Source organism: Octopus sinensis, linkage group LG7 (assembly GCF_006345805.1).
Source record: "Octopus sinensis linkage group LG7, ASM634580v1, whole genome shotgun sequence".
Taxonomy (NCBI): Eukaryota; Metazoa; Mollusca; class Cephalopoda; order Octopoda; family Octopodidae; genus Octopus; species Octopus sinensis.
Window position 1 is genome coordinate 96,163,367 of NC_043003.1, and position 12,317 is coordinate 96,175,683.

A 12,317-nucleotide genomic window follows, 5' to 3' on the forward strand; every position below is an offset into this window, starting at 1 on the left:
ACACAGCTGTATTTACCTTTACAGGGATTGGCTCATTAATAAACTACAATAAAACTATTATGAGATACCCTCTTAACTATGAAGGCTGATACAAAAGTACAATTTAGCAGTGGTATGGTCCTCTGTTACCTCTCCTCTGAACAGGGCTATTTAACCCTTTAGCATTTAAACCAGCCAAGCATTCTACCTGTTTTATGTTCACACTGGCCAGATCTGATCTCTCAAACTTACTCTACAATGTATTTCTAAAAATAAACAATCACACCATCAAAATTCCAAAGCTATGAGTTAATGCAGGATTAATTCAAAACACTGTCAATACATAAGCATTACATTCGGCAGAGTCTCTGAATGCTTAAGGGTTAAATGGTTATCCATTTTGGCAAATGTATGACTTCTGTAGAGAAGGTGTTTACTACACCCTTTATTAACTTTACAGGGATGATAGGCAAAGTAAAACCTGGCAATAAGCCTTGCACTATTTAAATGTGGGGCTAAAACCTAATCCTATACCCTGTTTTCAGGGATTTAAACAAAAACAAGTAATCCAACCCCTCCCAGAATAAGGTGCTGGTTTTGTATATACTTCTTACTTTCAGCAGATATTGAACTCAGATAATACCAATATAATACCAGTGATAAAGTATGTATCTCCAACCTCTTAGTTAACTGTCTAGTATCCTATGAAGTCTGCCATTTGTGCACTTATTTAAAGATATAAATATTGAAAATATGCATTATTGCAGAAATTTAGACATATTCTTAATAGACAAAGGTTACTTAAGTCCACATTCTAGATTTAAATACTATTTTAAAGTTTCCCTAGCTTAGGGCATCTAATTGAAAGCATGCAACCCAATCAGCCTGAAGTTGGTGTTGTGTATACATGCATGCATATACACACTCTCACTCATAGACACACATGCACACACACTCATGCACACTCTCTCCATCCATCTTTCTCTCTTATTTTCTCTCTATTTTAAGGTTTATTTCTAAACTATTCATCTGTAATGTTATGCAACCAATACTGAAAGGGAACTAAACTACACTCCAGAATGCAAATGTGTTTGTTAAAAAGAGTTGCTGAGTTCATGAGATCTTTTTTAAAATAAAAAATTTAAGTATGATGTACTTATTAAAAAAAAAAAAAAAATCAAGTTGATACAATTTTTAATAGTTTGAAGTATATTTACCAAAATTATCTTCATTCTTCCAACCCTACATTCACTCAAATATTCTATATGCATATTTTTTTCATATGTAGAAAATTTTGCACTAAAACATTTTTGTGCGCATCATTCATTTAAAAAAAGAAAAAAGAGAACATTGATTGTCGCCAGTATAGATTCTTTTCTCAGTAACTTTAACTTAAACATTTTGCAGAAGTTTCATCAATTATTTTTAACCTTTAATTAATTGAATTTATGGCATTTTAATTATCATATTTCCTTTAACATATAAGATAAGTTTTGAATTTGTGAAATGAACTTTGAAATTTTATTCAAGAATTCATCATTTCAAATAATTATCTAACTTACACAATGAAAGCTTTTATAATTTGAATGAACTAATCAATAACCATTCACTGAAATGAAGTCATGCAATTTTGAAAAATTGAAGTATTATGGCGTGTATTTTCAAATTTCTAAAATTTGTAGAGTTTGGTCAATTCCTTAAGAATATTGGTATTTAATTTTGTATTTTAACATTAGTAGACATTCTTTATGATATATTAGCCAATTTCGTGCATCTGTTACATTTAGTACACAATTTATAGTTCTTATCTCACACGACAGTTGTTTTATCTGGTTGGCCTTTTCCTTTTTTTTATTTATTAGATTTTTATCATGAATCATTTTATTAATACTATGTATGAATTTATACTTCAAAAATATGGATCTATCTTTTTTGGTTGCAAAGGAAGATATGGAGCTCCTTTGAGTTAAGCCTTTACATATGACACTTATGCCATGAAAAAGGGCATGTATGTTTTAACTTAGCATTTTGTGTCTAACAAATCTAAAAACTCCAATAAAGAAATTGTAAATCCAAGAAGAATTATTACTTAGATTAAAGGATTTGATATATGTAACTTCAGAAAAGTTGGTCAAACATTAGAAACAGTAGAATGCAAGACTCAAGTTTTCTTCTTCAACAATCTGAGCTAAAATTTTCATCCACATAATTGAAATCAGCACCAAACATTATGCTGGTATTAACTTAATCATTTCTACTCCTTTCTTAGAAATATGTGGCTTTGTTCAAGGGTAAAAATTTTAAAAAATCATGTCGAAACTATTATGGTTATGTGTTTAGTGCCATGTGATTTCAAGTTTGGCTCATTTTATGGTTTTTTGGATGAGTATCTTCTGGTATTATCTCTCAGGTTGACCAGAACTTAGTGGTTTGACAAAAAGAGTAGCAGACATATCAGTATATGCTGGGATTGATATGATCAATTAAAATACTCCAAGGTAGTGCCCTAGCATGGCTGCAGGCCAATGACTCAATCCAGTAAAAGAATATATATACTTGTGTGCGTACGTGCGTGTGTGTGTGTGTGTGTGTGTGTGTGTGTGTGTGTGCGTATGCGTGTGTGCGCATGTGTGTGTGATACAAATAAGGAAAACAAACTCCAAATTTTGCAAAAGAGTAGAAAATCAAAGAAAAAGCATTAAAGGGTTGATAAATCTTTAAATGAATAATGATTGGAAGTGAATGATATTACTTGTATGACGGTGTTGCTTGTTCACAACTACCACACAATGTCAAGACAAGAATACATACATGCATACTCATGTACACACACATGCACTCCCACTTCTCCCTCCACACACACACACTCACACATACACACACATGAGAAAACATGAAAATATGTCAAACCAAGTTAAATCATAGTCATGGCCAGTGCCGGTGTGTTGGTGACACTCAAAAGGCAACCATGCTGGTGACATGTAAAAGGCACTCATTCCAGTGACATAAAAGACACCCAGTACACTGTGCAGAGTGGTTGGTGCTAGGAAGGGCCACCAGCTGTAGGAACCAAGCCAAAACAGATGATTGGAGCCTAGTGCAGTTCTCTGGCTTACCAGCTTCAGTCAAACCATCTAATTCATGCCAGCGTGGAAAACGTCTTCCATCTAGTAAAGCCACTTACAAGGCTTTGGTTGACCAAGGACTACAGTGGAAGCAACTTGCTGAGAGTGTACCGAAAAAATTTCCATCTCCCAACCACATGGTTTTGGAACTGAGCTAGATCTGAAACTACATACATGGGAAGTGAACCTGTTAACCACACAGCGATGCCTGCACCTATGTACTTACAAAATTTTAATCTAGGCTACTTTCTATTAGCATCCACTGCCTTTTGTAAATTTTGTACCATGTTTTTATGAAATTCATCCAGTAACCTAAACTGCAAACTGTCGTAAGGAAATCTGTAACTTATGTTAAATATCATGTTGTTATGGTAACTATGGGAAGGGTTGCATCTAAAAGTAGATTTGAAAAATATTCTCATACTGAACAACTTTGGATAATTAAATGAAATGAAATTACTCTGTTTAACAGCAGTACTTTGTGTGGGTGCATGACTGATTGGTCAGCCTGGGAATATAGTTGAAGACATTTGTGCAGAGTGTGGGAAGTGAGCTTCTCAACCACAGAGCCATGACTGTGCTTATAATTTCTCTCTCTTTCTCTCTCTCTCACAAACAGAGAGAGAGTATTTGTATTGAAATTGAGTTTGTTTAACAATTAGAGATTCAACTGCAATAAAAAAATGCATCATCATCATCGATTAACGTCCGTTTTCCATGCTAGCATGGGTTGGACGGTTTGACCAGGGATCTGGGAAGCCAGAAGGCTGCACCAGGCTCCAGTCTGATCTGGCAGTGTTTCTACAGCTGGATGCCCTTCCTAACACCAACCACTCCGTGAGCGTAGTGGGTGCTTTTTACGTGCCACCGGCACAGGTGCCAGGCGAGGCTGGCAACGGCCATGATATTTTATACAATACGTATTGAGCACTCCTCTCTCATTCATCCAACATAAATCACTGTACATGTGTGTGTGTGTGTGTGTGTGTGTGTGTATGAAGGTGAATGGCCTAGTGGTTTGGGTGTGGCATTCATAATTGCAAGATCGTGGTGTCAATTCCCAGATCAACAGTGCATTGTGTTCATGAGCAAAACGTTTCATTTTACATTACTCTAGTCCACCCGGCTGTAAATGGGTAATTCTACAACAGATTGGCATTCTGTTCAAAATGAATTGTTGGCTTGTCCGCCAAGCCAGAGGAGTGGCATCATTTGAAAGCTACAACAATGCAAGGAAGTACATTGTGACCAGTGTTATTTAACATCTGATAGTCTAGTCAATACAGTGATACATCCACCTCCTCCTCCTCTAGCTTCTCTGCCTCCCCCAGCCCCTCCTTCTCCACATCATCATCATTGTCATCATTTAATATTCATTTTCCATGCTGGCATGGGTTGAATGATTTCACAGGAGCTGGCTAGTCGGCAGATTGTGCTGAGCTCTGTTGACTGATTTGGCACAGTTTTCTATGGTAGGATGCCCTTCCTAATGCCATACTTTACAGAATGTAATGGGTGCTTTTTTTGTGGGGTCATTAAGTAATTTACAAGAGAAAGACTAGCTCAACGACTTCTAAGGTGGGTTGGCTAGTAGTGAGGTAAAGCGGGATAGAGATAGGTGTCTTGCTATGGAGGAGATACATGGATACTCTAGTTGGAACAGAAAGAGAGAGAGAGAGAGAGAGAGAGAGAGAGAGAGAGAGAGAGAGAGAGAGAGAGAGAGAGAGAGTTAATATGTATGTATTCATACTCACACAAATCCATATTCATTCCTCATAATTTATATGTTATTTTCTTTTTCTCTTTTGCAGACATTTTCTCAGTATGATATAGACAAAGAATTCTGTGATGGAATCTTTCAGACATTTAACTATATTGACATGGAAGAACTTAACTTTACATAAGAGAAATTTAGTAAGTAAAACTTTCAGAAGTCATTTGTAATTTTCAATATCATTGATTTTTATTTTTCACTATCTATTGATATACATGAATTGTTGTTAACCTTTTCCTTGTCCAAAGCATTTTCATAACTTTATTCTAATCATCCATGCTTGTTTTCAGACTTTTAGTTAGACCTTGTTTCATATGTTCTGTGTAATATAAAGCTTTCTTTTCATAAGTCCCAAGTTACTATAGTTGTTGAAAAAAGTAAAAGAAAAAATTAAGAATGTGTATCGTATATGATGCATGCACACCAGGGAAATATGTCCTACATGTCACATGTGATGCACAAGACAAGCAAAGGGTTAAGCCACAAACTTATGATCAAATAAGTTCCAGTTATGACCATTCTGTCTTTTTTTTTTTTGAGACATAGGTTTAAAACTTCACTGTTCAATATGTTGTTCTTTTTTATTTTATGATGATTGCATGCAATTTTAAGAAGTTTTGTCTACTGTTGGTAGCATGTCACTTGTTGGCTAATAAATCAGATGAGTGCATATAACTGAGTGAGTAATAAGTAATCTTAAGTACATGGCTGCCTGTCAAGAACATTATCTTTGTAGAAGGCAAAATGTGTGTTGGACAAATCTATCGATACTGTCATATCTTTCTTTTATAACATTCTTATTTATATGTGTGTCACTGTTGACTGTACTTAGTGTCTTAGCAGCAATTGAAATATATACAGGGTGCTGTGAATAAACTGTTGTCTAAATTATGCAAAAATGAAAATAACACTGACATCTCATTTTAACAAATATATTTACCAAAATTACATAAAAATATCTTGAAATACTAGTGAGTAAATTTATTCAATAAAATTGCCATTGGCTTCAACTATGGCTTCCAGGCAACTTCAGAATCTCCTGCAACTCTTCTGGATGGTCTCCTTATTTAAGTTGGTGAATGTTGCCATTATCCTTGCCTTCAGTTCATCTTTGCTGTTGCAAAGAGTTTTGTTGGTCTCTCACCCAACTGCACCCCACACATAATAATCAAGGCGTGGGGAGTTATGTGGCCAGATGTTAAGGGTGATGTGGTTGCAGAAATTGTCTGACAGCCATGACTGTGTGGCATGTTGCAGAGTCCTGTTGCCAGATATAGAGTCTTCCAACAGCCACCCTCTTGACCCAGGGCAGCACTACCTCCACCAGGCACTTGATATAGGCCTCCATGTTGAGTCAGCCTCAGGCTGTATAAGAAGATGAATACTTATCTGTCAGAAGCTTTCCTATTTCCGTTTTCTTTCTCTTCTTCAATATTCTTTTCTACTCTAGGCACAAGGCCCAAAATTCAGGGAGTATCTTTTATGCTTTATCTTTTACTTGTTTCAGTCATTAAACTGTGGCCATGCTGGGGCACCACTTGAAGAATTTTAGTAGAATCAATCGACCTTAGTACTTATTTTTTAAAGCTTGGTACTTATTCTATCATTGTCTTTTGCCAAACTGCTAAGTTACTTCGATATAAACACACCAACACCAGTTGTCAAGTGGTGGTGTGGGACAAGCACAAAGACACACACACACATACAGACATACATTCACACATACACACACACACATAGTAGGTTTCTTTCAGTTTCCTTCTACCAGATTTACTCACAAGGCTTTGGTCAGCCCAAGGCTATAGTAAAAGACGCTTGGCCAAGGTGCCATGCAGTGGGACTAAGCCCAGAACCATGTTGTTGGGAAACAGACTGAGAAAAACAGTTCAAATCAATTTCCTTACTTTCTTTTTTTTTCACTGTGTGGTGGATGGGGTGGATATTAAAGTCAAACCTGGATGGGGGTCTGAATTTAGAATATTCTTATTTGTTAATGTTTTTGCTAATATTTAACAGAAGCAACAGAGTGACTCAAGGGCCAAGAGTTTCGTGTGTTAGCACAAAACTCCTGGCCCTTGAGTTACTCTGTTACTTCTGCTCAATATTAATAACACACACACACACAGATATATATATATATAGAGAGAGAGATTCAGATGAATATGGTACTTAAGTTAAAGGCACCAGAATTTAGTATGGTATTATCCATATAATTCAAATTGGGGTGATTATAATCAAAATAAGCAACAAGGATATCTAGAGGTAATGCAGTACGATCGTTTCATGCAACTTCATTTAATTGAACAATGCAAACATTACATCAATTTAAAATGTAGGGCAATCTTCAGTTGCATAAAAATATAGAATTTAATTAAATTGGAAGAACTCATTTGTATAATTTTCTTTTTATTCAAAATCACCAAGAGGATAAATAGATAAGACAAAGAACATGTTTTATCAACAACATCACAGTTGTAACTGAGATTTTTTCGAAAAAGACACTGCTTATCACTGATTATTTTTGTTATTCAGATTTACTAGTGGTGGTGGGAGAATGTTTAGTTTTAATTTATAGACTAGTTTATCAGCTGAAGATTGCTCTACATTTTAAATTGATGTAATGTTTGCATTGTTCAATTAAATGGAGTTGCATGAAACGATCATACAGCACTACCTCTGGATATCCTTGTTGCTTATTTTGAATATATGTATATATATATATATATATATATATATATATATATATATATATATATATTTATGCTTTATCTTTTACTTGTTTTAGAGATTTATTATTGCTTGTATACACTTTTTCAAGATCAGTGACGAAAAGTCACTGGAAAAAGGATATAAATATTTGCATTGGGACCCTTCTATCGAAAACCGGTGATTGTCGTGTGCTGATGACGAGTCAATACCCAGAAACTGCAGTCACTTAGGTTGACGAGGGAAGGATGACCTCCCTTTGCAAATACTGATAGGGCACAGAAAGTGTGTCAACAGCCAGCTGGAGGAGATGTTCTCCTGGGGCTACAAGCTACAGTAACATCCACCCTTAGTGGTTAGCCATATTGAGATGGCAAATATACTTCACATTGTTGTGCAGTTACTGTCTATACCTCGTTCAGAGATTTATTATTGCTTATATATATTTGTATGTATATATATATATACACTCCTGTTTTGATTTCTATTTTTCCTATTTGAATCATCAAACCTGTTTTTATCAATTAGATGGAGGTAAAGTTGGTATGTTTAATGTTCAGCTGGAATGCCTCAGTCTTGGTATCCTTGTTGGGTTGGAGTGACCAAAGAAGCATTTACATTTGGTGGTGTGGAAGGTGGAGCTGAGTAAGAAAATTCGGAAAGATTTCTTTTGTGTGCATTGTGGACTTGGAAGCAAAATGGGGAGTAAAGGTAGTGAGTTTATTTGTTGAGAGCGACTTTCAGAGATACCTTAGTTGAGAAATAGCATAGTAAGGGATTTTGCAGATTAACTGAGAACTTACTAGCAAAGGACCAAAATGCTGGGAGAGTTTGTTCTCTGTACAGTAACTGAATCAAATGGATTTTGGGGTTATTTATTTTGATTGAGATTTATAGAGGGTCATACCTAATAGAGTTGTCTGATAAGAGTAATACTGCGTAACATGATTTTTGTTGTTGTGTAGCAACTGTTAATTCCTATTTGCTTACCCTTAGAAAGTATGAAAAATTGCTAATATTTCCTTCAAACTTTGCTTTTGTTACATTTATCCAAATACTAAATTAAAGCCTCTCAATACATGGCTATGAGGCACCCCTCCCAACTCCACTCCTGCTCATGATCAGTGATGCATATATTGTCAGATACTTAGGGACATGTTCATGTGGTTAAGGTGAAGCAACTGGCAAGCACATCTGTGGTATTGAGCAGAATATTTGCTATAGTGATATTTCTGCTTCAGCAACTCAGTGCTGAATCTGTCTGAAATGTAATGGAAAATAGGTCAGTCTCAGAACATTGGTGGCAAGGTCACAAAAGCAAAGTTTGAATGGAATAGTAGTCATTTTCTTTGATTTCTAGATAGAAGTAAATAGGAAATAACACTTACTGACCAAAGACAAAAAAAAAAAAGAATAAAAATTTGTTACACAGTATAATCAATGTGGAAGAGTTGAAGTATGAGGGATGACAAAGAAATGTTGTGGGGCAGGTTGCTTTGATTAGTCAGAGATTAGATGGTGTGATGAATGCAAAAACTGATGGTGAGGTGAATGTTGTCCATTTAGTTACACTAATGTAACTTAAACCAATACTCATATAAGATAAACTCTTGCATAAATAAAAATGGAAATAAAGCTGTCAAAATACTTTTGCTGCTACAGTTCTATATTTAAGAGATAAGGAATTATGTACATTTACTCTTAACCACTATGCATATGCTTATGGCGTAGTGGTTAAGAGCGTGGGCTACTAACCCCAAGATTCCAAGTTCGATTCAAAGCAGTGACCTGAACAATAACAATAATAATAATAATAATTAATTCTTTTTATTGGCCACAAGGGCTGATAAATATGATTAGAAAACATAAAGGGACAAAACAGGACAAAAGGTTACAAAAGGTTTTGTCTGTTTTTCGAAAGAAAAAAGTCCATGTAAACAAGCTTTACAACAACGAAAAAATTCAACAATTTACAATACTCCCAATAGAGGAGACGCTTCAAAAAAAGAAAAGGTCTCACGTGGAAAAACCCATAAAAGCCACGGGAGCCTGGTCAAAAGTGGGGTTGAGAGCCCCTTTCTTCTTTTATAATACCTTTTTCAATTACAGGTGAAACCTCAGAATTGGTCCATTTACACTGGCCATTCTTGCACAATTCACCCACCTTTCAGAAAACTTGCTATCAGACAGCACTCTCCTCTTTAACCTCATCTTCCTTTTCAAGTGAAACATTGAAAAATACCTTAGGAATGAGAACCCAGGTTTGAAATTTCCACAAGACAACTGAAGAAGGCTGGAGGGTATATCAGCCGGAACGTGTTAACAACAAACAAGATGACGACAAATATCTGTCAAATGTAAATAAAGTAGATAATGTACTTTTGTTGCTGTCATTATAATATTCTTTGTGTATATTCATAGCATTTAATTGATACTATGAGCTCTAGGTACACGAAATTTGCAATCTCATCTCAGTTTAATATATTATGAATTGTCTGAGACAAAATTTTCCAACATAGTTATATGAATGCTAGTAATAATCTTTTTATTTCTCTTCCCCTCACTTATATTAATTATTGAATAAAAACATACACACTGCAGTGAACAGAAGCAGACTAAGCAGACAGATTGCTGCATGTTTTGTTGTTTACTGTCTACTTGGTTGACGGTAAATGTAATATATTTTAAAAAGATGATGACCAAATCTTAGAAAAAATATCTTGAAAACTACTTTAATAATTTGCTCAAGAAGATGTTGCTAATCAATTTAAAATTAAGAACTCTCCTGCAAACTAAATTTGGAATGCCATGATATAGTATTAGCATACCAGGCAAATACAGAAGTAACCTGATTGTTTAAAATGGTTTGTGTACAATATTTCAGCATAATTTGGGACTCTATTATAATCATTGTTGTCTTCAATATGTAAGATGACTAGAAATCAATTTTACTGAAAGAGTAACTAATTTAACACTTATAGTTGACAAGTAAACATAAGAACTAATCTGAAGAAATTAGTGACAGTCTGTATTGAAAAATAAATTATAAAATCATTTCTTTGTAGAGAAGTCTGTTCTGGCTTTTGAGTAATTCAGGGAGAGAGAGTCTTTCATCTAGAAAACATTTTGAGCAGAGTCCTTCTTCAAAGAAATGAGAAATACTTTACAATTCTTTGAAGAAAGACTCTGCTCAAAATGTTTGAACTTGCTCCTCCTCTTGAATTACAATCATGCTTTATTGAACAAATTTTATATACTAACCATATCCAACATGGTACTTGTTATAATTCATACTGGTCTGGAGAGGTGGAGTGGAAGAAATGATAAGGTCAGACTAAATATCTAAATTCAAGTCACATTTGTTTCAAGGTTGACTTCGAATCCTTTGAAGTACCAGGCACACACTGTATTAATTTGAGTAAATACATCCTTTTCAAATATATAACCTAATGCTGCTGCATTATTCCACTGTTAATGTTTGTAGAGGCTAGAAATAATGAAACACTGGACAAAATGTCAGTGTCACACCTTTGTGTTCTGATTTAAAATCTAGCAATGGCTGATTTTGATTTTCATTCCTCTATGTTCAATAAAGTAGGAGTGGCTGTGTGGTAAGTATCTTGCTTACGAATCACATGGTTCCAGGTTCAGCCCCACTGCGTGGCACCTTGGGCAAGTGTCTTCTACTATAGTCTCGGGCTGACCAAAGGCTTGTGAGTGGATTTGGTAGATGGAAACTGAAAGAAGCCCGTCATATATATGTATATATATATATATATGTGTGCGTGTGTATATTTGTGTGTCTGTTTGTCACCCCCAACATTGCTTGACAACCGATGCTGGTGTGTTTATGTCCCTGTAACTTAGCAGTTCGGCAAAAGAGACTGATAGAATAAGCACTAAGCTTTCAAAGAATAAGTCCTGGGGTCGGTTTTCTCGAATAAAGGCGGTGCTCCAGCATGGCTGCAGTCAAATGACTGAAACAAGTAAAAGAGAGAAAAGAGAGAATATACATTGTAAATAAACATTTTAAAGGTGATCTGAATTATAACTTCCTATTGAAATTTCTTATTAATTTACATTCCAAACATCAGTTTAATATTGATGCAGTTATTTTACTGTATTCTTCATTGTTTTTGAAATTAATTGGAAGAAAACAGTGAATTTCAAAAGAAATGTGATAACAAAAGTATGTTGTAAGCTAGGTACCATAAAATGGCTCACATATTGTAACCACCAGTATATATGATGTACTGGTGGTTACAAGATATGATTCCTTGATCTATTAATATCACAGCTTGTCTGATAAATTATTGACATTAGCCACCGTTTTCCCCCCACAATATATAAACAACAATGATACAGTTGGAGGATAAAGGCTGTTGTTTGTAATTGATTAATGCATGAAAATCTTATAATTTCAACTGGATTTGATGACCTATGTTCAGGTATGAAAAAGAATGATAAATCCAAGCTTAGGATTAGCAAATAGTAAGAACTGCTTAGGACTGAAGCAATTGCTGACTCGTGGTGGAATATCTGATTTTTTCTTAATACTTAGAGGCAATAATAATTTATTTTTTGTTTTTGTTAGTAATTGATGTAGACTTCAGTTGTTAAATACTTTCATACATCGTTTTAATGTCCAGTTTTTCATGCTAGCACGGGTTGGATATGATTTTTTATTGAGGCAGATTTTCTGTGGATGGATGACTATCCTAATGTCAACCCTC

At 35.0% G+C, this 12,317-nt stretch overlaps 1 protein-coding gene across 1 annotated transcript in view; it reads left to right on the forward strand.

Annotated features, from left to right (window-relative positions):
- The window catches only part of LOC115214536 (phospholipid-transporting ATPase ABCA7-like), a 298,993-nt gene that overhangs the window by 70,368 nt on the left and 216,308 nt on the right, over positions 1-12,317 (forward strand). The window contains 1 exon segment of the mRNA XM_036504975.1: positions 4,916-5,018. Coding sequence (XP_036360868.1) covers positions 4,953-5,018 — 66 coding nt within the window. The 5' untranslated portion in view covers positions 4,916-4,952.